The following is a 26,773-nucleotide window of genomic DNA, read 5'->3' on the forward strand; positions in this document are numbered from 1 at the left end:
GGCTCTGATACCAACTTGTAACGACCCAAAATCCCACCAAAGGTCGTGATGGAAGCTAACCTCCAAGACTAGGTAAGCCAATCACAAAATGATATAATAATAATGATACAAGATATAATATGCCTAAATTATCATAAATAACGGTATAAGCATTCAACATAAGCTAGTACATAGATACCATAATACCAAATTTCCAAAACTAGGTAGTACAGAGTCATAAGCTCTAAAATCGAATACAAAAAGATATCTCAATAGTAAAATATTGTTTGAATATAGTAATAACAGTATATAAATAGGGAATGGGACCCCAAGGGTTTGTGGCGTCTATGTAGCACTACCTTGAATTCTCTCTATCAACAATAAAGCTCACTCCTGGGATCCGCTACCACCAACGCCTGGATTTGCACAAAAATGTGCAGAAGTATAGTATGAGTACAGGACAATGTGTACTCAATAAATATCAAGACTAACCTCGGTGAAGTAATAATGAGGTTCAAGTCATGTGATACTCACTAATCAAAGAACCTGCACAATATATATGTACTAGCTTGCAACAAGAATATAACAAGATGCAATATCATAAATTATCAAATCAGGAGCTATCAACTCAGCATAGATAAATCAATATTGCCAGTCAAGTTATCAACAAATAAAAAAGGCATAGAGTAGCATGTTAGAAATCAACATGAAACATGTAAAGTATATAATAAGGCATAAAAGATTCATTTGCATAGTCAAAGCTTCCACCTTTATGCTCACAACTAACTGTCATCGGATTCTATATCAGAATCACCCAATATCAATCAGTTACCACAATCCGCGTAAACTCCATCAAGAGAGAAATATAACAGGGCAACCCTAGGGGAATGGATCCATATCCACACGTTGCATGGCAAAGACACAATAATACAATATCATCACAACTACACGGCAAATACCTCGTGCTAACATCAAATCAATCTGCTCAGTATGTTTATATGCACCAGAAGCACAACAATCCAAGATACAAATTTATCATAAAGAGACACATGCTCACAATTTATCAATACACTATATAAGGATATAATAATAATATAGTTCAGATGTGTGCTCAAAATATGAAGTATGACCACGACTAAATTAATTATAGCAACAAATTCCAGAATAGCCCATCTTAGTTAGGAGATAATAATCCTAATCATGATCTCTAGCGTGGAAGGATAAGTTCACGTAGTCATACAATGACTAAACATGTATCATAGAAAACACATGATCAAAATAAGGCATAATAGAAGCCTAAGGCCTAATCCGGTCATAAATCACACATATCACCCATGTATATGCTCATCACCTTGCATACACGCTATTTTGTACATATTACAATTAGATAATTAAGGTCAAATCTTAAGGGTTTCTTCCTTCACACAAGATTAGGCAAGATACATACATTAACAAGCCCAAAACAACCTTCTAAAATTGTTTTTACCTTAGAAATCACCTCCAACCAGCTCGAATCTAGCCAAAAATAACTCAATAACGTCAAACAAAGCTATAAAAATCAATTCCAAACAATAAAGCTTCAATCTTTATTCAATTTCAAAAAAGTCAACAAAAGTCAATCCGGGCCCACATGATCAAAACCTGAGTCAAAGGGTAGATTTTGACTATCCATAATCCCACGAGTCCAATTATGTGGTTAGATTCCATAACCAAGTCTACATTATACCTCAAAACCCCAAATTTCACTCTCTTAAGTTGTAACCCCCCCCCCCCTCCCCACAAATTTCCCTCAAAATTCTATATTTAAGGTGTTAATAATCATGTAGATTCTTGAAATAATACTAGAAATAAGTAAAAATCACTTACCCTAAAGTCTTGTATGAAAATCACTAAGCAAAATCGCCCCTCTCCAAGTCAAGGGTTCAAAATATGAAAGTATAGGTTAGAATCAAAAAATTCAACATTTAAATGCACTGCCCAGGGGTACTCTTGGCAATGTGGCACGTGCCTCACGTTCGCAAAGCAAACCAGCTTCTGCCCATAAAATAACCCTTCGTGTTCGCAAAACGTCCCTCACAAACACGATGAACAAACCTGTCCCACTACACAATTACGACCAAGCCTTCGCAAACGCGAAGGCCAATCCTCCAGCTCTCAGCTCTCAATCGCGAATGTGACCCTCCTGGCGCGAACGTGAAGAGAAAGTACCCCAACCATAGCTAACGCGAAGAATATTCTCCCCCAACTCCAAAATGAACTCCACAATTGCGATGCTTCCTCGGCGATCACGATGAAGGACCTGACACTAACAAAAATCTGCAACACCAAGAATGCTTCGGGTGGTCCAAAACTCACCCGAGCCACCCGAGATCTCGTCCAAGCACAGCAACAAGTCCATAAATACTACTCGGACTTATCCAAAGACTCTAAATACATATGATAACATCACATCAATGAATCAAAGATCAAAACACAATTTGAACTTCTCTTAAGTTCAAGAACTTCCAACAAAGCGTCCGATTCAAGCCTAATAAATTCGGATTACATCTACACTTTTTACACAATTTCTAAATGACAAAACGAACCTATTTCAAGTTTTGAAATAACAATCCGAATAAGATATAACCAAAGTCAACTCTCGTCAAACTATAAGGCCCCGTAAATTTTACCTAAAAACTCGGGACTTCGTGGTGTCGGGGTAGACTTACGTGACTTTTTGGGTGGAACGGTGCGCTGGGGAGCAAAGAAAAAATTATTCGCGCTGGGTAGACACTACCGCGCCACATGTTGTGCCGCCCCATGCGGCGCGCTTGTGGCGATTTCTAGAACACTTCAAAAAATATTTTTGGGCACATTTTTCACTGTGGCGCCCCATGCGGCACGGTTGTGCTAATTCTGGGTTTTTATAACCCGACCCCCATTTCATTTATCTAGCCTAAGGGTTTGTTTTGGGGGGATTTTCTGGTGTTTTAGAGAGATAGGGTAGAGAGACTCTAGATAGAGGATAGAGAGGACTAAGGATTTCACCACGCTACCTTGAATCAAACCTTGAAATTTCATCAAAGGGTTGCTAAGGCTTCAAAGAGGTAAGAATTTCTTTCCCCAATTCTTCAATTTTGAAATTTAACTAGAAATGGGTAATTAGTAAGATAATGTTTGGGCATAGGAGTTGTCCATCTTGCATGCATGTGTTATCATAGGGGTGTTAGGAGATTGTTGAGCTAAAAATAGTAGATAATGGGTTTGGGATGATGGAATCCTCCATAAAAGGACCTCGGAACCTTAATGCACACCTAGTGTTTGATAAAATGCTCAAATGAGCTAGAACCATGATCATCTTCCTAATTTTAGTTCAATTTATTACATTTCTAAAATAGATTGAAGTTGCTAAGATTTCCGAAATATTTTAGAGTGTAAGGAAGCTCAAGTGAGGTATGTTGCTAAACTCTTCTTTAAGAATTGAACTCCCCATTACCCTTGTAAGTTCCAAGATGTTTATTATAAATCGAGTATTCCGAATAAGTTTTTTGACAAAGATATATGTTCAATTCGTGTTTCAAATGCTCTTATCATGTTGTATTATAAATTGAGAATGTGTTCCAAACTATGAATTGTGTATCTATATGTTATAATTCCAAGTCGTGATTTATGTGAGTTATTATGCCAAATTGTGTAGAGATTGTGATTGGGATTACACCTCCACCCGCATACATTGGGGTGAGGCGGCATGGCCGCTTTGTGTAGGTATTGGTATCATTGATGCATTTCCACCCGCATATATTGGGGTGAGGCGGCGGGGCCGCTTTGTGTAGGTTTTTGGTACTATGGTTACACCTCCACCCGCTTACATTAGGGAAAGGATGCTTGAGTAGAGTTGTGGTATTTTGTTTACACCTCCACCTGCATACATTGGGGTGAGGCGGCATAGCCGCTTTAAGTAAAGATGGTTACAGAGGATTTCATCTTAAATTCTATAAATGTTATTGACATCTCTTGATAAGCTTGCTTTGGCTTAAATAACTATCCATGCTATCTATTGTTGCCCTGATTCATCATATTCATATTGTACTTTCGAGTTCTTAAATTGGTGTTTGGTTTTCATACTAGTACTATTCATCATGTACTAACGTCCCTTTTGCCGGGGGCGCTGCATCTTTAATGGATGCAGATAGTTTCATAGCGGAGGATATTGACCAGTGATAGCGGTGCTTATTCTTCCTAGCTGACTTGGTGAGCCCCATCTCATTTCGGAGTTATGTATCTTTTGTTTCGTATGTGTTATCGTGTTTTGAGGTATAGCCGGAGCCTTGTTGCCGGCACTATCATTGCACTCTTTGGTATCTTTAGAGACTCCGTAGACTTAGTGTGGGTTGTATATGGGTGTTGAGAATGTTAAACAAGTTGTGTTGTGATTGAATCACTTGTTCCACTTTGAACCATGAAGGTTTGTGCATGTTTTAAGACTTATTAAATGAAGTAATTAATGGTAATGAATTTGGTATTGTCTATATGATCTCCTTGTTGGTTAATTAACGAAGTTATGTATACTCTTAAAATCATGGGTGACTTGGGTAGAAAGTATTCAATAGGCTTGCTTGACCGGGTTCACTCGGTTGAGCGCCGGTCGCGCTCCCGAGTTTGGGGCGTGACACAAACTTAAGAACTCTCCAAACCTTCAAATTGCCAATTTTCGATAAATAGAGCCAAAACATCCTAGGAATCTCCAAATCCAAATCCGAACATACGCGTAATTCTAAAATTACCATGCGAACCTATTGGAACTATCAAATCACTGATCCGAGGCCGTTTACATAAAAGTAAAACCCTGCTCAACTCTTACAACTTAAGCTTGTAATAATAGAACTAAGTATTCCAACTTACTCAAAAACCTTCCCTGAACCAAACCAATCATTCCTGCAAGCCACAACAACAAACAAGCATACGAGAAACATCAAATAGGGTAACATGGCTTAAATACCCAAAATAACCAGCCGGATTATTACAAGCATGATATCATCAATCAAGTCCACTAGTAGAAACATAGTAAAGTTGGTATCTAGAGATGCTTTCAAACGGGAGATAAAACACAATATCAGTTGTTTCAATTCTTTTCATAATTATAAGAAGATTCAATCAGCATTCATATATACTTAAGCTCCATTGCATGAGTCGAGGCTATCAATGCATGCTCATGGTCCAATACCAAGATCTCACTACATAAATTCATATATACGACATTGGCCAAATGTCCAAACTAGCACCAATCTAGGTGCCTGCGCTCACAGGGCCCAAAATAATATGGGTAATCACCTGACTCCATAGGGACATATCCATATCCAAGCGTTGTTGCAATGTTCAATCCGATCCACTAATAATACTATTGCGGCGTACAACCCGATCCATTCATATTACCATTGTAGCGTGCAACCCGATCCCAACATAATACCATTAATAATCAATATCCACTCACAAAATATGTGGTACAAAAATTCTCATTTTTCACAATATTCAACTCTCCAGCTCATGAATATATGCATGAAGTAATATAATTAAGAGGCACCAGATCATAACAATAGATATACAGATAAAAACTAGTATGACTAAAAGATGTCTTTGACTAATCATATAATTTAATTTATCTAAATAATTCAATAAGCAGTTTTATCATTCAAAAGTCTTTTCATAATACTTAACATGAATGTATTAATCCATGAAAGCACCAAATCATGAATCAATAAGATAAGTATATGACTACGGCTTAACAAAGAAGCTAAATATGGAAAATTAATCGTTTATGCCTAATTTCAACAAGTCATAACCTTAAGCATGCTTTTAAGCCATAATTACAAGTCATCATGTAGTCCTAGAATCAATAAATATGAATAATAAGTTCACATAGTCCAAACAAGGCATAATCATAGCCAAAATCTACCTGATATGGTCATAACCTAGCTATGCATATACGCTCGTCACCTCGCATATACGTGGCTCCTAAATTAAGCAACATGTAACAAGTAATTACCTATAGGGAGAATTTTCTCTTACAAGACTAGACAAGAGACTTACCTCCACCATGTAAGCTTCAACCTTCAAAACTAGCTTTCCTTCTCAAGTCAGCCTCCAAACGAGTCGAATCTAGTCAAATACAACTTAATAATATCAAACAAAGCCATAGGAATCAATTCCAAATAATAAAACTTTAACCTTTAATCAAATTCCTAAAAGACAACCCGGTCTGATGGTCAAAATCTGAGTCAAGGGGTAGACCCCGATTACCCATAACCCCACGAGTGCAAACACGTAATTAGATTTCAAAATCGACTCACAAATCCCCAATTTACACTCTCTTAAATTGTAGACACAACCCAAAAGTTCTCTTTCAAATTCGATAAACTAAGTTTATAAATCCATAAGGAAGTAAGGCATATAATCAAAATCAAGTAGAAATTACTTGGCGTCAAAGTAGTAGTGAAAATCCCTTCCAAAATTGCCTCTTCCTGAGCTCCAAAACTCAAATAGTGAAAAATGAAACCCTCAAAATTTAATAATGTTGCCAGTCATTTCGCAGTTGCAGTCCAAAATATTGAATCTGCGGTACCGCGTCTGCGAGCCCATGCTCACATCTGCGAGCCTCACTACACCAGCCAAGCCTCGCACATGTGACATAGTTTTCGCAGGTGCGGATTCGCATGTGCGCTCACCCTTACGTATGAGAAAAAGCGCTTCTGCACCAAAAACTTCACATGTGCTGTATCCAAGACCATGCCTGCCCCTCTCTTCTCTACACCAAAACCACGCAGGTACGACGTCGCTGATGCGCACCAAGAACCGCATGTGCTATACACCAATACCAGCAATACCAATAATCTCCAAAATAGTCCGAAATTATTTTGAAATACACCCGAACCCCTGGGCCCCCATTCAACCATACCAACAAGTCCTAATACCCTATCCAAACTTATCCAAATACTCAAAATGCTACGAAGAACATCCAAATTAGGAATCAAAGGTTAAAATACATCTCTTAACTTCCAAAGTATCCAACTTTGCCAACACGTCCGAATGATGCCTAAACATTCCGGATTCTAATAAAACTTTACACACAATTCCCAATCAACTAAATGGACTTGTCCAAGGTTCCGGAACACCAATCGAAATCTGACAATATGAAAGTCAACTATCGGTCAAATTTATCAACTCTCCAATTCTTCAAATTGCCAACTTTCGGCAAATAAAGCTAAAACTTTTTAGGAACCTTCAAATCCCAATCCGAACATACCCTAAGTTAAAAAGTACAATATGAACCTATTGGAACCATCAAATCACCAATCCGATGTCGTTTATTCAAAAGTCAAACCTTGATCAACGCTAACAACTAAGCTTTCCAAAATAGAATTAAGTGTTCTAATTCACTCTCAAGCCTTCCGAAAACCAAATCAATCATTCCCCTAAGTCACGAAATATCAAAAGAAACTACGAGAATCATCTAATAGGAAAACTGATTTCTATTACACAAAACGACCGGTCGAATTATTATATTTATCAAACGATAGGGATAGTTTTGACCCTTTTTCGTTCTAGAAAAAGGTCATATCCAACATACCATGTGAGGTAGATTTTACTTAATGGGTAGAGCAAGGATAAACTCCAGATTACCTTATATCATTTATGGGGGAAATGATTACTTAACAAGGGTAGTAAAGAATTTGTTTCATATTTAATTATTGGATACAAAGGTGGCATTGCTTGAAACAAAAAATGCATGTAGTCCGAGAAGTTCAGGATGCATTTCAAAGGATTTACCTCGTTTACGTCTTGATAGATTTATTGAGATATATGATCTATTTATGGGCACACAACTCATATATAATATACACCTTATCGTATGGCACCATCAAAAGTGAAGGAACTAAAGAAGCAATTGCAAGAATTTCTTGATAAGTGTTTTATTAGATGGAGTAGCCCGTCTTAGGATGTACCTTTTCAGTTTGTAAAAAATAAAGGAAGGTCTATGAGAGATGTGCATTTATATTTTCGTCATCTGAATAAGGTTACGATCCATAATAAGTATCTGAACTTGCATTAACGACCTATTCAACAAGCACTAGGGAGTCAAGAGTTTCTCGAAATTGACTTGAGATCAAGGTAAAATCAGTTATGTTTTAGGGATGAAGATATTCCCAAGAAAGTTGAGATGGACTATATATGAACACCATGTGTTTCTTGTAATGTCATTTAGATTGACGAATGCCCCCATTTAGAGGCGATCCAGGATTTGGAGACGCTAGTTACACTAATACAACTTTAAGATCGGCACTCATTATTAGGGGTGTCAATGATGTTTTTGAAAATCGATCGCAGTGACCGAACCGAACCTTATCAAACACTTGTTAGGTTATTTTTAATAAAACTATAGATTTCAATATAAATTTATAACTGTACCGAATAAATAGGATAAATTTCTAATTGTATAAAAAGAAATTCAAAATATATCAAAATTAACCGAATAAATCTCTAAGAATATAATATATTTTATATATCAAATTTGAAAAAATATTAAAGCATTAAACAATTTTACCATGAGCCTTGGGCCTTGGGGTTGATTCAGATGAAAATGGTTACAATTAACACTCAAAATTACTCTACTACTATTAAAACTAAATTAATTTCGATAACTTTCAGCAACAAGCCACCAAACTGGTCCCTTTTACCCATGGGTTCCCATGCAAGCTATGAGTCAAATTTTGAAATATCAACATATACATGGAGCTTGTGCCCCCGTTGCATTCATGAACATGTGATATCTAGATAAGCTTGTGATAGTGTTCATGGACAATATACTTGTATATTCCAAAATTAGGAGAAGCATGAGCAACATCTAAGAAAGTTTCACAAAAATCACGAGCACACGATTTGTGCTAAGTTAGCTATGGAGGTAAGAGATTAGAGATCTTACCAAACGTCACGACCCCAAATTCTCTCCGAAGGATGTCGTGATGGCACCTAATCTCTACGACTAGGTAAGCCTAACAAATAGCAACAATTGAACAGATATATAAATACAAGTTTCTGGAAGCGACTGAATAATAGATAAAACCATCTGAAAATAGAATCTCACAAATACACACTCTAAACCGGTGGAACTGAATCATAAGCTCTATAGAATGCAACTAGAGTACTACTACATCACTGTTCGAAAGGAAATACAACAGTAATGAAAATAAGGGAAGGTGACTCCGAGGCCTGCGAATCATACCTTGAAGTCTCCGGTAAAAGCAGTTAGCAGGAAATCTCTATCTACCGGCACGAGCGGACGTACCTGGATCTGTACAAAAAGATGTGCAGAAGCATAGTATGAGTACACCACAACGGCACCCAATAAGTATCAAGCCTAATTCAGTAGAGTAGTTACGAGGCCAGGTCAAGACACCTACTAGGATATGAATTAGACAGTATAAAAATGTAATACGGATAAGTAACAAAAAATGAAGAATAACGTATACGGAACAAGATAATAGCAATAACTAGTACCGGAAGTTAACAATAGAAGTAGCATAAAATAAACAACTAAAGTGATACAAAAATCATGTACGGATTACAACTACTAGAATGATAAAGAGTGAAGCAACAAGAAATATTCCTTCCATAATAATTTGCAACATGAAATATGCAGCCAGAAACATAACGAGGTATCGCCTCGTATATAATGAAATCAAACTGAGGTATCGTCTCATATTCACATTACTCAATTTCAATCACAATCTGTCCTTATACCGCCGCGTGATCCTTACATTTGAAAATAGGTTTTGAAAATAGTTTTTTCGAAATAACTACACGCACTTTAGCCCACTTTATGATGCCGCGTGGCTTCACGTAGTTCCCCTACAAGCAACACGCACATAAATCTCACCTTATACCGCCACATACACATCAACCTGAGACTTATACCGCCGCATGTGCATCAATATCATATCACAATAACAACTCGCACCACAAGTGCCCACATATCATAACTTGCCAGCAACAACAATATCAATGTTTCCACAATAATAGCTCATGGCTCCACCACAACGTATACAAGAATACCAATAACAATAATGGATGAAAAATGCTCAATAAGATAGATGTTTCAACAATATCGAACATGCCTCAACGTATTAACGACTTTCACAAATTCAACACCAAATAACTCAACAACGAGATAATAATGTATAACCACGATATTAGATAAGACTAGCTCACAATAGAGGAAATAATCTTCAACAATGAATCTCAAATAATGGGAATCGACAAGTAAAGGGGGAAACATGAAAAATTAATTCAAACAATGATAATTAATAATGAACAGATAACATGTAACAATAAAGGAGAAACGGGTTCAATTAAAGCATGGGAGCAATTTAGCAAGGAGGATGTAGAACAAATACTAAACAAGTCAACTAAGGCCTTTAAGGATAATCTAACATAATTAAGGATGATTCGACTATGAGAATTTAGAACATAATATGGCATTTCAATTAAAGCATGGAAATAGTCTAAGTAGCCTAAAGCGGTCAAATACTACGTACGACCCGTATACCCACTCGTCACCTTGCGTACACGGATTTCACTTAGCACAATTGAATCAACAATATCAATCCTAAGAGGTAGTTCCCCCACACGAAGTTAGGCAAGACACTTACCTCAACTAGGCCAATTCAATACTCGAAAATAGCTTTTACCTTAAATCCACCTCCATACGGCTCAAATCTAACCAAAATCGAATTAATATCATCAAACAATGCTAGGGAATGCAATTGCAATAGATAAAGTTAAGAGTTTTACACTTTTCCCAAAAAGTCAACAAAAGTCAACCTGGGGCCCGCCTGGTCAAAACCCGAGTCCAATGGTGGATTCCGTCTACCCATGAACCCAGGAGTTCATATATATGATTAGTTTCAAAATTCGAGTCCAAATCGACGCTCAAAACTTAATTTCTTATTTTTCAAAAACTTGACAAAGTTTCATAAATTTCTACTTTGATTCACATGATTTTGATATTAAAATATAAGATGTTGATGAAATATGATTAGAAATAGATTAGAATCACTTACCCAAGGTTTGTTGGTGAAAATTTCCTCTTCAAATCTCCTCATACCGAGTCTAGAGTTCAAAAAATGAGAGAGTGAATTCAAAACATCCCGCCTCTCATCTATTTGATCATGTCGCAATTGCGAACAAAGCCTCGCAATTACGGCGCTGAAGCTTGGGGAAATTCTTCGCAAATGCGAAGATCGGATCGCATTTGCGACTATTGTTTCCCTCGCAATTGCGACAAAAGTATCGCAATTGCGAACCTAGCCCATCCCAGAAACCTTCACAAATGCGAACACTAGGTTCGCATTAGCATCGCAATTGCGAACCTAGCCCATCCCAGAAACCTTCTCAAATGCGAACAATGTGAACCCAGCAGACTTGGACTACCTTCGCAAATGCGAACTTAGACCTCGCAAATGGGAGACATCACTTTGCCTTTAATTCTTTATTACCCTCGTAACGAGACCTCTCGGTACCTGAAAACCATTGGCTGGAAGATATGCTACTGACGACACCACTATCAGTTTCGGATACTAAATCACGGTTCTTCTAGCCTTATTTAAAATCTGGACTATCCACAACCTTCTGTACTTGAGTATCTCATATTCTCTTCACCTTTACTTACTTACCTTTCTCGCATCGCATCTTCTGCCGCTTTCATAACCTTCCTTCCACATAGGTGGAATTTACATCCACACCTTAAAGCTCCATTATAATACTTGCACCTCTGGTGCATACACAATCTGGCATAAGCTTCATACTAACTTCTTATGAATCAGCTCTATGGCACATCTGGAAACGAAAGAAGGGCAACATTTCCTAAATGCCCAATAGCCTTTCAATTAAAAGTGTGGCGTATAACACACCCATAAGTGAGACTCTACTAGACACGGATTTGTAGACTCACTAGGACACGACTGCTCTGATACCATTTTGTCACGCCCCAAAGCTGGGGAGGCATGGCTGGCACTCGGTGTCGTACTGGCCCGAGCGAACCACTCTGAAACTCATGATCATTCGACAAAAAACTAGGACATATATAGGCCGACATGGCTAAACTAATTCTTTCTATAACTACCATGGGCCAAAATAGCCACAACTCGTACTGTGTAAGTGGGCAAATGTTGTATAGGCGAGCCATCGTACTAAAAATATGGATACACACGGGCCGTTAAGGCCTCTGATATATTGTACGTACTGAACCTATGTCAATAAAGCCTCTAAGGGTATCTGATATCAAAATATAGTCAGGACAGGACACTGACCTACCCATAAGTATATATACATAGGACAGTCTGATAACCTCTAGACTCGGCTGTACTCCGGATGAAATAGAGATTAGCCAATCCTCAGCTGGATATCAACTCTGTCTATGATAAGAGCCTGTCAAACTGGATACCTGAACCTGCAAGCATAAATGCAGTGCCCCGGCGAAGGGACATTAGTACAAAGAAATGTACTAAGTATGTAAGGCAGATAACATATGAATAACTTAATTGAAACTGAACTAACATGTATATATGATATACTGAAAGAAGTCTTGAGGGTCAATGATATCCGGGAATCAAATCATACTTACCTTATTCTAACTCGTAACATATTTAAGTATTGAATTATCCAATTTACCTTACAAAGGATGTAGACTGAAAAGGGAAGACTCCGTTGGGCGAGAACATCTAATGTCGCAACTATCGTATATACATCTAATTCGTGTTATGATATACCTGAACTTGTTCCCATATGCTATCTGTACTGGAATATCCACACAAGTCTAAAAGCATCATACAAACTCGCTCGCGCGATCAAAACACAAAAAAAATATCTAAAACTACGAATTGAACTCAAAAGCGCATGATTTTCAAAGAGATTTTCAAGAACTTCTAAAATTTCGACTAAGCGTACGAATCCTATCAAATCAACTCCGAACAACGCTAAATTTTGCAGAAAAGTTCTAAATGCCATAACGGATCTATTCCAAGTCCCAAAATTAAATTCCGAGTTCAATAGCAAAAAGTCAATCTACGGTCAAACTTTTCAACTTAAAATTGCCAAATTTCGGCGAATCAACACAAATCAACCTACGGACTTCCAAAATCAGTTTCGGGCATACGTCCAAGTCCGAAATCACGATACGAAGCTATCAGAGTCATAAAAACATAGTTCCGGGGTCATTTTTACCAAAGTCAAAGTTTGATCAACATTTGCAAATTTAAACTTCTAAGTCTAGAATCAAGGGTCCAAATCAACCCGAAAGCTTCCCGGAACGAAACTAATCGACCCCGCAAGTCATAAAGATATAAACACACTAGTGTGAAACAATAAAAGGGATAATGGGAAGAAATTTTACAAAACGACCGATCGGATCATTACACCAAATAATAAAAATTGTTCTCTTTTCGGCAACGGGGATGGAGATGTTCCAACATTGAATCAACAAATACTTTAAATAAATCAAAAAGAATATTAAATACTGAAAGATAACTCTCTTTGGATATGTACTTATTGGGTTGAAACATTTCTTCTCTGCGTTGATTCCGTATTTAACTAGCAGAAAATTCATGTTTTTCCTGACAAATTTTTGACACATCTTGTTGCTCCATGAAACCAATGGGCAATTGACTGAAACAATCTCAGTTTACAAGATACACTGTGTGCTATCACTACATCCACGTGAAAATCAGTATTACATTTATTTTCTCATATATATATATATATATATATATATATATATATTTATCTATATTAAAAGCATGAATGCCCTATCAAAATGTCGTTAGCCTTTTTTACTATTTGTAAGCGTATTAAATATTGAATATAATTGTAATTCTGATAATTATTTTCTTGGGAAAAAAAATAAATTGTCGGGTTCCCGCGTAGAGTTTACACTGTTTGGGATTCTTGCCAAGTCCATTTTGTTTCAATTTTGGATTCAATTTCCATTGACTCTTTGGTCTTGGGTTAGAATTCAATTTCTTCTTAGTATACTAACAGTATTAGGATTGTCCCTTTTGTATCTTTACTTTACGTCCCTTTTATATCAATTTTGATTCAATTCCATTGTCTCTTTGGTCTTGGTTTAGGATTCAATTCCTTCTTAGTTTATTGACCGAATTAGGATTGTTCCCTTCATGTCTTTACTTTGTTTTGGATTCAATTTAGATTTTTAGAATTTTACAACCAAACCAGTTTATAATAAGGAGGAGTTGGCCACTTCTATAAAAGAAGCTATGACTCTTCATTCTTTGTCATAAACTGACATCCACATAACAAGTTTGCTTGTCACTTGCGGTAAATTTCTAGCTTGTACTATATTCTTAAAATTATGTAATAATGGGTGTTCGTGCATTATCATTATTAGTTGAATGATTGCATCAAATCAATCAATCTTTTAAAAAATTTCCCTCCATTCTATTCCAATTTGCCGTCGCAAATAGCTACATGATTGTTCCTCAAATCTTCTCCTTCTGATGTATATTTAGTTTATTTTTTGCTTCTTTTTGTTGGTTTTTGTTTTTGGTGAGTTTTTGCTTTTGATATTAGAACTGTTGTTTGATAATTGAAAATTGATAAACAACACTAAATCGAAAGTTTTCAATTGTGATTTTGTTTATAATGTTTATAATATCTCATATATGATCACTCGTTTATGTCTCATGTATGGTCATTGATTTAAAATTGACTCATTTACGAATGTTGTACAGGTTGTTTGGATCGTTGCATTCATCACTTAAAATTGGTTAGGTATTCTAACTCATATCAAGTTAATATTTTATTAATTTAAAATTTTTATCACTCTATGATTGATATATAATTTTAATTACTAATTATTTTTCCAGCTCAAGTTGCTAATATTTTGTCAGAAAAAATTAAATTTGATTATCTCTCGGTGTTTTTAAATAATATCCCTTGACAATTGGCGTTGTTGAATCTATCCAAAATTTTGATAATTTTATTGGATCAGGTCAATAATTCTCCTTATCGATCTCATAAATAATATTTTATCTAATCTTTTTGTTTTGATGTAATTTATTATCACTTCTATGACTTTAGTGCCCTTTTGATATTAAGCCACTTGTTTGCACTTGGTTTCAGGTACTCGCAATGGCAACTGAAATTGAATTTAAGAACAAATGTGCACTACTTAACAGTTTGAGAAACCTTGAATCTTATTGGGTAATAAAAGTCTTACTTATTCAATGTGGAGTAGTTAAAGAATTTAAAAATACAACAAATCAAGGCCTTTGATGGACTATGACATTTGTAGATGATGAGGTAATATTATTTTTATCTTTGTATTATATCCGATAATTTTTGTATTATATTCAATCACGATATTATATTATGATAAAACTTTACAGGGAACAAAAATGCAAGCTATACTATTCACTGATCAAGTGAATATGTCGAAGGAATATTTAGAACAAGGCAACATCTATTACATTATTAATGGCCACATACATGATCGTAATTCTAATTTTCAATCAGTGCACAAAGAATTTGGGATTGTGTTCAATAATAATACTATAGTCAAGAAATGCAACAATCAGTTTATGATATGCAGAGGTTTTGGCAACAACATTATACATACATAAATAATGATATGCCAAAATGCTTTCAAGCATGTGTTTATTCAAAGAATTCAACTTTCACCACTATGAAGGATACCCTTTTAAATTCACTAGAAAATAATTTTCAGTGCGTTATATTTTTCGATGACAATAAATAAAGCACAAGGTCAAACAATACCCAATATTAGATTGTACTCGCCGCAACATATTTTTTCACATTGGCAGCATATGTTGCACTTTTAAGAGGTATATCGATATCCACAACAACAGTTTTGGTCATGACAGAGCAACCGAAGAGACGAAGAGGCACATACACCAAGAACATTATCTACAAAGAGATATTAGGTAAGATACAATAACATAACATGTTATTAACTCTTACAATATATTACCTATAATTATAAATATTATACATATCACGACCTTAACTAATTGTAGTGCTGACGTTTGCATGTTCTGAAGATATTCACCATATTTGAATTCACTGATTACAACAATGTATTTACACTCATTTTTACATTTCAATTTCATGTTGAATCTATTTGGACATTAATTACTATTACACATAGTTCCTTCACGTGATATATAATTCTTTTACAAACAAATGCAGCTTAAACGCGCAACACACATATACTGAAACTAGTACTATATTAAAAGCACAAATCCCCTTAGAAAAATACCGTTGGCCTTTTTTACCCTTTAAAATAGATTTCTTATTGGATAAAGTTGTAATTTTAGTTATTTTCCTAATATTTAGGACTTTTAAATCAACTAAAAAAATCCTTATTTAAACTAGGTAAGAACTTCTAATATTTAGGAATAAAAAATGAGAAATATTATACATATATAAATTGTGTAGACTAAATATATAATTCAGTTATAATGAATTATCGTGTACTTAGTGAGGAGAGAGAGAGGCTCTAACTTCTCTCTAGTCATCTAAAGAAACCACTAACTTATCCATAACATCCATTCCACATTACCTCCATGGAAACCGAGGACACTGCTATAGAGATAGAAATATCCACAATTCCCCCTAAACCTAAACCACCGGATATTCACAAGGAAATTAACTCTCAGTTACCTGAAAATCCTCCCATCTCGTTCAAAGACAAATTAATTAGGGGAGAGGTAGGTATGGACATTATCATTGACACTACCGACTCTATATCCAATACCATGCCAACTACTGCCTCACACATACCTTCAAAGGACCCTCTAGCTTCTAAAGAAAAGAGAATCTCCTTGTCTCAAGAAGATAGAGTCCGCATGTATATGCCTCGGAAATACTCAATAATTATTAAACTTCAAGGCAAACGAACACTTCACCAAATTCTTTAAAAAAAAAAGTCCAGGAATTGTGGAAGGTGAAAGAGAATTTTCCTTTAATTGACTTAGGAGCTCATTACTACATTGCCAAATTCCAAAAACAAGAAAGTATGCAATCAGTTCTACAAAATGGACCATGGTTCATATTTGGACATTTTCTATCATGTCCAAGATGGGAGCTAAATTTTATTGCAACGGAGGCCAAACAAACCCTTACTGTTGTATGGCTTCGTCTACCCAATCTACCTACTGAATTTTATGATGGATCTATCCTTCAAGGTAACTCAATAGGTAGATTGTTAAAAATTGATGCTTGTACATCAGCTACATTAAGAGGTCGTTATGCCAGATTATGTGTGGAACTCCCAATGGACCAACCTGTAGCAAAATTCATATATATAGAGGACTATAAACAACAAATTGAATATGAAGGTGATAAGGTACTTTGCAAATCATGTGGAGTGCTAGGCCACACAACAATAAATTGCCCAAATACATTAACTACTCTGCCTGACAAAATGATCAATGAGAAGGCAGCCTCTATCCACAAAGGAGATCAAAAGTCACACATGTTCAACAATGACAATGGTTGGCACACAGTGTCGTTTCAAAAATCAAGGAGATTGCCGAAGAAAGGACCGGTAGAAGGCAAAGAGACTTCGTTGGAGGCAGGTATAGATGTTAAAATCTTTAATGCCTCCACAGGTAAGTATATCAACACTCAAAAGTTAAAATTTGTCAACAAAGATACTTCCTCTCTTGATTCTAGCCAAAATAGTAAAAAACAAGCCTAGAAGTTCAATACCACTAATACCACCACGCTTGAAAAAACTACTGATTTTCAACTAGAAAACTGTTTCTCTAAGTTATATCATGAGCCCACTGTTTTAACAAACTCCTCTCATAATAATAAATCTTTATTTATTAACAGTAACAACTTTCATGACACCCAAGAGGTTTTTGACACGTTAAAAGATGAAGCCCCTAAGGACATTACTAAACTAAATGTCACGCCCGTTAACCCTACCACTAATACAATCATTAAGACAAATCAAGCTATCAATCTAGCAATCATCCCTACTACTAATGATATAATTAGTACTATAACCTTTATCGTTAGAGACACAACTCTCTCCAGTAATAAGACACACTTGTCTACAAAACCCTCTCTCAATGAACAAATGTTGAAAGGCATGCACCACGTGGCCAAAGCCATGCATGCAAAATCTTCAAATATATCCTATACGCAAAGCCTCTCAGATTGCATGCAATTAGATGCAATCATTCCCTACTCCCCAATCTCTCCTATTTTAACTAATGAAAACTATACTGAAATTGCCGAGAATTCCTCTAAGCAGTCGGAGAAGATACCGTCTCATTCAAATCCTCCGTCACCAACGTCCCTCCAATATGGCAAACCTTCCACCACTTCCTCAACAACTCCAAAATCCTTCGATGGTTTATGTCCAACCTCCACTACCATAAGATCACTACCCAATATCCTGGATATAACTAGGGCTAATGGGGAGGGGTCGAATGTTCAATGCCATGATCAATGGTCAAGAGGGTGTGATCCTTATCCAAAACCCATGCTATCTAGCCCAACTTGTGGCCGAGGGTCTCCATCTTGTAATGAGCAACTACATGAACTATGTGTGGGTGAACAATATCCTACAACCGTTAGCTCCACAACTAAATTAAAACCTAGTACAAGAGATGAGAGCAAAATGGAACCTACCCCTTCATTTCAGTCCTGTCCCCATACTCCCACAAAATCTAGGCTTAGACCTCCCCTTCTTCCCTCCAGAATCCCATACTGCCCTCAACCCAATCATGATGCAATGGGAGGCACCACAACCCCAACCACAACCTCAGAATCCGAACATGCAAATGCACATGGAGGATATGAACCTCAATCCTCCAGCAGTACCAAATGTAGGCAACCCAATGGAAGAAGAAATGATCGAACAAGTAGACTTAGTAGGAGAATCAGTGGTGGAATTGTCAAGCCTAACGAGGTAAAAGTGTTCCTATTCAAGGAAACTCAAGAGAAGAGGCATATACTGGCATGCCCTCAAAACCTACACAAGTGTTCAATGGACATTCGTCCCCCGTACGATCCAACGGTGGGCAACAGGGCAATGATCCTAGTTCCATCTCTAAGGAGAAACTTGACTCCTCCTAAGGGGGATGATGGAGAATGGTCACACCCATGCACAAAATGTTAACATGATTAGTCCCATTAATATAGTCATCTGGAATATTAGGGGAGGAGGGAATAATGAAGATTTTAGGAGAAAGTTTAGTAGCTCATGTTGCAACACAAGACATGTGTGGTTACACTTCTTGAGACTAGAATGCACTACCATATTACTCTTCTAAATGAATTTGGATTTTACGAGATAATTGAAGTCCCAGCAGATGGTCAAGCTGGTGGTATGGTTGTTCTATGGGACCATGAAAAGTTAATGTCCCCAACTTTGTTCGTAGTAATTATGAAATTCATGCAACCATTAAGGTATGCCTTACTAGATCCAAATGGTTATTTTCTTCAATATATGCTAGCACTAATTCACTTATTAGAGATGGCTAATAGGGGTAATTTTAATGATACTTTTAGAGCTGATGAAAAGTTAGGAGGCAGACCTTTGAACCTTAGACCTTTGAACCTTAGACGTGTAATTAAGCTATGGTCTAGCCTTAACTTTTGTAATCTACTTGACCTTGGCTATAAGGGTAGCAAATATACTTGGTCTAATCATAAATTTAGTAATAATAGTCTCATTATGAAAAGTTAGGAGGCAGACCTTTGAACCTTAGACCTTTGAACCTTAGACGTGTAATTAAGCTATGGTCTAGCCTTAACTTTTGTAATCTACTTGACCTTGGCTATAAGGGTAGCAAATATACTTGGTCTAATCATAAATTTAGTAATAATAGTCTCATTATGGAACGCCTTGACAAGGTTTTTAGTAATGACCAACAGATCCAAACTTTCCCAAATGCTTCAATAACTCACCTTTCTAAAATCCACTCGGATCATAATCCTTTACTCATAAACCTTATACCTAAACAATTTCACCAATTTCCCAAACCATTCCGTCTAGAACCCTTTTGGTGCAAATCCCACCTTTCTAAAATCCACTCGGATCATAATCCTTTACTCATAAACCTTATACCTAAACAATTCCACCAATTTCTCAAACCATTCCGTCTAGAACCCTTTTGGTGCAAACACCCCCAATTTAAAGATGTGATAACTACTGCATGGAGTAACAACCCCTATACCATGGCTACATCGACCTTTAAAGAGAATGTCATTACTTGGAAAAACATCACCTTTGGGGACATTTTGAAGAATAAAAAACGAATACTCTCTAGACTCAATGACATTCAAAATTTCACTGCTTATCACTCGAGCACCTTCCTCCAAAACTTAGAAGCAACTCTAAAACTTGATTTCAATAACATTCTGAAAATTGAGGAAGACTGCTGGAAACTCCGCTCTAGAATCCGTTGAGCGCTCAACGAGGGTGATGCCAATACAAAATTTTACCATATTATGGCTACTAATAGGAAAAGAAGAAATAAAATTGTTTACTTCAAAGATGATAATAACAACTAGATTGATGATCCTGGGACCATCTTTAACCATACTAGAGATTATTTCATAAATATTTTCACAACTTCTCATATCTCCAGTGAATGAAATGCTATAAAATATGACCCAAAAAGCTATAACAATACTGATCTATCCTCTCTCGATAATCCCATTACAAACTCTGAAATTATCAAAGCTTGTTTTTCTTTTAAATTGTATAAAGTTCCTGGCTCGGATGGTCTTCACCCTTTTTTCTTCCAAAAATACTGGATCATAGTAGGCAACTCAGTTATTAGCCACTGCCAAGAAGCTTTCAAGAGTAGAAAAATTCCTGAAGGTATAAATGACACTCTCCTATGTCTCATACCCAAAATTCCTAATGCTAACAACTTAAAAAATTTCAGGCCTATAGGATTATGTAACACTATTTACAAAATCATTACCAAGGTCATTACAAATCGTTTAAAACCTTTCTTAAACAACCTCATTAGCCCCTTTCAATCTAGTTTTCTAAAAAATAGGAAAGCTTGTGATAACGCCATTATTATCCAATAACTCATTCTCAAAATGAATAAATACCGTGGTAAAAAACATAATATGTTCCTTAAAATCGACTTAGAAAAGGATTTTGATCGTCTCGAATGGTCCTTCGTTTATAGAGCCCTCACCTTCTTTAAATTTCCAACAAATATCACTAAGCTTATTATGAATTGTGTTTCATCAAGCAAAATAGCTATTCTTGTTAATGGCTCTAGAACTGATTACTTTGCCCCTACTAGGAGTATTAGGCAGGGTGATCCGATGTCTCCATACTTATTTATCCTTTGTATGGAGATGCTTTCCACACTCATCAATCACAAGGTAGATATGGGATGCTGGGATCCAATAACTATAGGGAAGAACAATTATCAATTGTCACACCTGTTCTTTGCGGATGACCTTACCCTCATGGCCCAGATCAACAATAAATCTATAAATATGATTAAGCACTGCCTTGATCTATTTTCCTCCCTATCAGGACAGACCATTAATAGAGCAAAATCAAAAATCATCATCTCCAAACATTGCCCCAAAAATATTTGTTCCAATCTCTCAAGTATTCTTAACATCTACATTAGTTATACATTTGGAAAATACTTAGGCTTCCCTATTACTAACTCAAAACCTAGAGCGTCTGACTTCCAATTTGTTCTTGATAATATGCACGCAAGATTAGCTAACTGGAAAACAAGTTGTCTTACCATGGCAGGCAAGTGCACTCTGGCTACCTCGTGCCTAAATTCCCTCCCAAACCACATTATGCAATATACCCTTTTACCTTCCAAGATCCATAAAAATATAGACAAAATCCAACGAAATTTCTTATGGGGTACAAATGCCACTTCCAAAAAACTTCACCTTATCAACTGGGGCACCATCACCAAACATAAAAAGGAAGGTGGAATAGGGATACACTCAGCCAAGAGTAAAAATATAGTTAACCTAGCCAACCTATCTTGGAGACTCCTCACTAACACACATTCCCCTTGGGCAAAAATGATTCATGGGCTGCGTGTTACTAGGAAAAATATTAAGAACTCGTCCTTTATTTGGTACAACATTATCCAAGGTTGGGATATCTGTAGCAAAGGTATTTATTGGCTGCCTAATAATTTATCAAATCTCAGTGTTTGGAATAACCGTTGGATCCATCAATCTCCACCACTGCGCCAATGTATCTATGGTCCCTTAACTCAAAATGAGAATATGCTAGCCATAAAGGATATCTGGATTAATAATCAGTGGGACTTATCAAAATTATCCATGGACCTTCAACCTAGCTTGATCAACAAAATAAAAGTTGTTACTCCTAACTCCCATAATTGTGACATCCCTATTTGGTCACTAACCACTAATGGTCATTTTACTAGCAAATCGTGCTATAAACTATTAGATACTCAACCAAATGAGGCTAAGGATTTTGCTTGGATTTGGGAACTGACTTGTCCCAATAAATTATAAACTTTTTATATGGAAATGCTACCACGATATGATTCCAACTAGAAGCTACTTAAATCACTTGGCATAAACATTGACCCTACATGCACCTTATGTGTCATAACGAAACCACTACCCACATCTTCATGCATTGCTCAGCTGTGAAGGATTTTTGGCAACACTTAGGCCTAGACATGGATAACTGGAATGAAACTAGTAATTGGTTGACATATATCCGCGATCATAATTTTATTCTGAAAATAAATGGTATCATTAGTTGGAAAGAAATATTTTCTTTTGCTATATGGACTATTTGGGTCAATAGAAACAATAACTTGTTTAATAACACTACGATAAAAGCCGTCGTTCAGTATGCTCACAAACAAACAGTGGAATATAAACTACTCACTGACAAGGAAGCTATGCCACCACAAAAAATTCCCATCTCAGTAAAATGGGTCAAACCCCCTTGCAACCATATTAAGCTTAACATTAATCAATCCTTTAAAGAAGGTACATCTCTTTGTGGCTTTGGTGGCCTATTCAGGGACAATAGGGGCCAGTGGGTGCTTGGGTTCCAAGGGTCTCTACCAGGCCTATCTCCCTTGCATGCTGAGTTGATGGCACTAAAAACAGGCCTACGCCTGGCAATGGAACAAGGTTTCACCGACTTAGAAGTGGAATCAGACTCAACGGATGCCATTAGCTGCTTAGAGAATGGTAACGCAACACTTAACAACACTATTCATGAATGCAGGTTATTGATGATCCAGGTGAAAGTTCAAACAATCCAACACAACTTCAGAGAGGCCAACAAGCCAGCACACAAGCTGGCTAGGAATGTTGTTCGTGTAAACAATGGCAGGGATCTCGATATTATGCACTATCGCCCACCTTTTCTAACCGTTGCTTTATCCTCAAACTATGAAGGCTCTATTTATCTAGTTAAAAACATTAGCAGTGATGTTTGCACTAAGCTTGCATCCTTTGGAAATAATAATGTCCTATGTGACATTAGTATCTCGTGTAATAGCCAAGTAGGTAATGTCCCTTTGGGCACTGCTAACTTTGTAAACTCTATTTCGTGATTTTATATATATAATGATCCCTACTTATCAAAAAAAAAAAAAAAAAAGAATTATCGTGTACTTGCTCTCTGAATAGATTTCAAATGCATCGTGTTTTTGTATCAGCTATTACAATATTTATGCTCAAATAAATATAATAAACTTTTATTTAACCATTTAAAGGAATAAGAAAAAACTAAGAACCTAATCCAGTAAAACTACACAAGACTGTGGCCTCTAGTTGTCTAATTCTCGAGTAGAAAAGCAGTAAATTTAAATAGTTCGGAAGTTAAATCAGTTTAAGACTAAATCAAATAGCACTCAATTCAATGTAAATAAATGAATTATACTACATATATAATTAGTTGAATTGTCTATAATTAAAATCACTTTGAAGTAATTGCCTTAATCTAATTAAACCTTTTATTATTCGAGTAATCTTCATGCACTAGCCAAATATTTAGTAAAATCTGACATAGTTTCGTAATAAAACTAACATAGATTTGGTTTAAACTACCTTCACTAGGAGAGCTGTATAGCTATATCAAGCATCACATTATAATTTCTCAATCCATAATTAAAAAAAAAGATCTTTTAATTATCTCAAGCATATATTTTAAATATTAGTTATGTTATTTTAAAAAAATATTTTTATTGAATCTGGTACACGCGTAACGCACATACTATAGACTAGGAATTGCTTTGCGCGTTAGAGAAAGTGTATCGTAACACTTTTGAATATAGATTTCATATTAGACAATCATTTAATTATTTTTCAAAGCTTTAGGACTTTAAGGTCAACTAAAACTTTGCTTATTAAAACTTTCTTATTGAAATATTATATAGAAAGTCCTAATATGTAGGATATTAAAATTAATTAACATTTAAATTATATAAATTAAACAATTTATTTATGATATTTTTCTTTTACATTCGCTAGGAACATGCATATTTTAATTCCGTAAAGCAACTTCAAAGTTCCATTCAAGAAACATTTTTCTCCCGAATTAGATATATAACTATTGTATATGTGCCAATTTTGTATAATTATTTTCTTGTGAAATATAATTATGTCATAAAAAGTTTAATTCATGTTTCAATTTTTTTTTTTTTTAATTATTCATTCATTGACTTGGGGAACACGCGCAAAACGATCCTAAGACTAGTATTGTTATAAGCATGACACAATGTGGAAGGATAAAAACTTACCTGCACCGGGTGTTTACACCCAATTTACTTAAGTTAACCATAGAAGACAACCAATGCTATTAGGAGTCCTACTTTTAATAAATAAAAATTAAAAAGAATAAAGTCATAATAACTTAACGTTAGAAAGTTTAGGGTTAAATTCACCGTTTTGTTACTGCATATCGTTTTTCGTCTAGGTTTTGGTTCAGTCCGAAGTTCTGCGTTATTCCCCTTTATACTACGACTTGTTGGGAGTTAAGAAATTGGAATATAGCAGGTTGGTTAATTTCATACTTTTATAAGTATACTTACATGTTGAAAGAATTATTCTTTTTAAGAAAAAACTGTTAAAACATAAGTTTAATTTTCTTTTCCAGATTAAGTTATTTTTAATATATATTCTTAATTCTTATGATTAGCAACAACATAAGTATGAGAGTCAAGTGCAATTATTTGAATCTTTTTTTGTATGAGTCTGTCAACTTTTGAAATTTATTTTGAGGATAATATCTATTTAATTTAAGAAATGTTTCTTTATAAAAAAAGAAAAAAGAAAGTACAGTAACATAAAATAAAATCAATCTACTTGATGTTGTCGTTTTAGAACACAATGGAGAATATATTTAGCAAGATAATAAGTATTTTTATATTATTAATTAAGATTATGTGCAAAACACATAAGTAATTAATTATAGTTAAGTATTAATAACTATAGTTAAATAAAGTGACAAGTGTCATTTGCTTATTAGTTCGGTGTAAACCCGATGCGGATAAGTTTTTTCCCAATGTGGAATGAGAATGCAAATACCGGTAATACATGCATTAATAACTGTAAAACGATTAAATAACCCCCATAATAGCAACTAATCTTTTATTTTGTTTAAAATATAAACAAGGCACCCTAATCCCTCTTACACACCTTTCTATCACGTAGTCGGTGTGTGTTTTTTCCAACAAAAGAAGCGCGTAAACAGGAGAATTTTTGTATCAAATGTCAATTTTTTATTGTTTTTTAAATTTTAAATAGGGCCATTTTCTTCTTTGTTTTAAAAAATCACCACCTGCCATGGCTGCTCCTTGATACTTAGACCCACTCCTCTCCACCCGATCTACTTCTTCTCAAATAGACCCATCAAGATTTCTCATATTTCTTCTTGTGGACTAGTTCTTAGCTTTATAGACTTTTTTGTTGAGAAATTGTAATTAGAATTCAATAATTAAAGCTCTTTGTAGCTTCCCCAACCATTAAAACTCAAGCTTATGCATAGAAGATTCTTCTTTTTTTCAGAAAAGCTTAGCTTGAGCTTTTGCCATGGATAAAATACATTTTCCGAAAGGGTGAATTTTTCAAACAATTTCTCAGCCAATAAAGCTCAGCTCAAGTTTTTGCAGATAAGTATATTCTCTAATTTTGTTAATGGGTGAATTTACAAATAACTAAAGCGTAAAATTCTTAATCTTTTCGCTAAGAAATACAATTTCCTCTTTGTTATTACTACCTCGGTGCTTCAGTTGTGGGAATCGAAAAAGCACAGACAGAAAGTGAAAGTATGGTGTTGGGCAGTTATGGTGGACAAAATGAAGAAGGTGGGGATGTAATTGTAATTTTATATCAATTACAAAATTAGTGAGTGATACGTTTCATGACCTTATTGGCGCGTGACAATAAACATGATTTAAAAATCCGGTTAGAAAAAAAGTGGTGTGTCTTATACATATTTCACAAAGGTTGGGCGTGTAAAATGTTGTCCGTGATTGAGAGGTATGTAACAAGAATTTGGGTACAAGGTCGATGGGTAAATCGTATACTTTACCTATAAACAATTATAAGTTACACAATAAATTTGTGATATATCAAGATCAAATATTTAATAAAAATATCTCAGCATTATGTTACATGATTTATTGATCCCTACATTATAATCGGTGTATTATTAAACATCGGAGAACTTGTATTTAAACCAAGAGGGCTAATATTAGTTAACAGG

General features: G+C 35.5%; 1 protein-coding gene across 1 annotated transcript; it reads left to right on the top strand.

The window, feature by feature from the left end:
- Positions 1–22,724: 22,724 nt before the first annotated feature.
- On the top strand, positions 22,725–23,618 carry LOC138895707 (uncharacterized). The gene has a single exon (XM_070180427.1). The coding sequence runs from the start codon at positions 22,725–22,727 to the stop codon at positions 23,616–23,618; it is 894 nt and encodes a 297-aa protein (XP_070036528.1).
- The last annotated feature ends 3,155 nt before the right edge of the window (positions 23,619–26,773 follow it).

The sequence above is a fragment of the Nicotiana tomentosiformis genome, chromosome 7 (assembly GCF_000390325.3).
Source record: "Nicotiana tomentosiformis chromosome 7, ASM39032v3, whole genome shotgun sequence".
NCBI lineage: Eukaryota > Viridiplantae > Streptophyta > Magnoliopsida > Solanales > Solanaceae > Nicotiana > Nicotiana tomentosiformis.

Excerpts from the sequence above, each read along its gene's own strand:
- LOC138895707 (XM_070180427.1), top strand. The coding sequence starts at position 22,725 with ATGGATAACTGGAATGAAACTAGTAATTGGTTGACATATATCCGCGAT.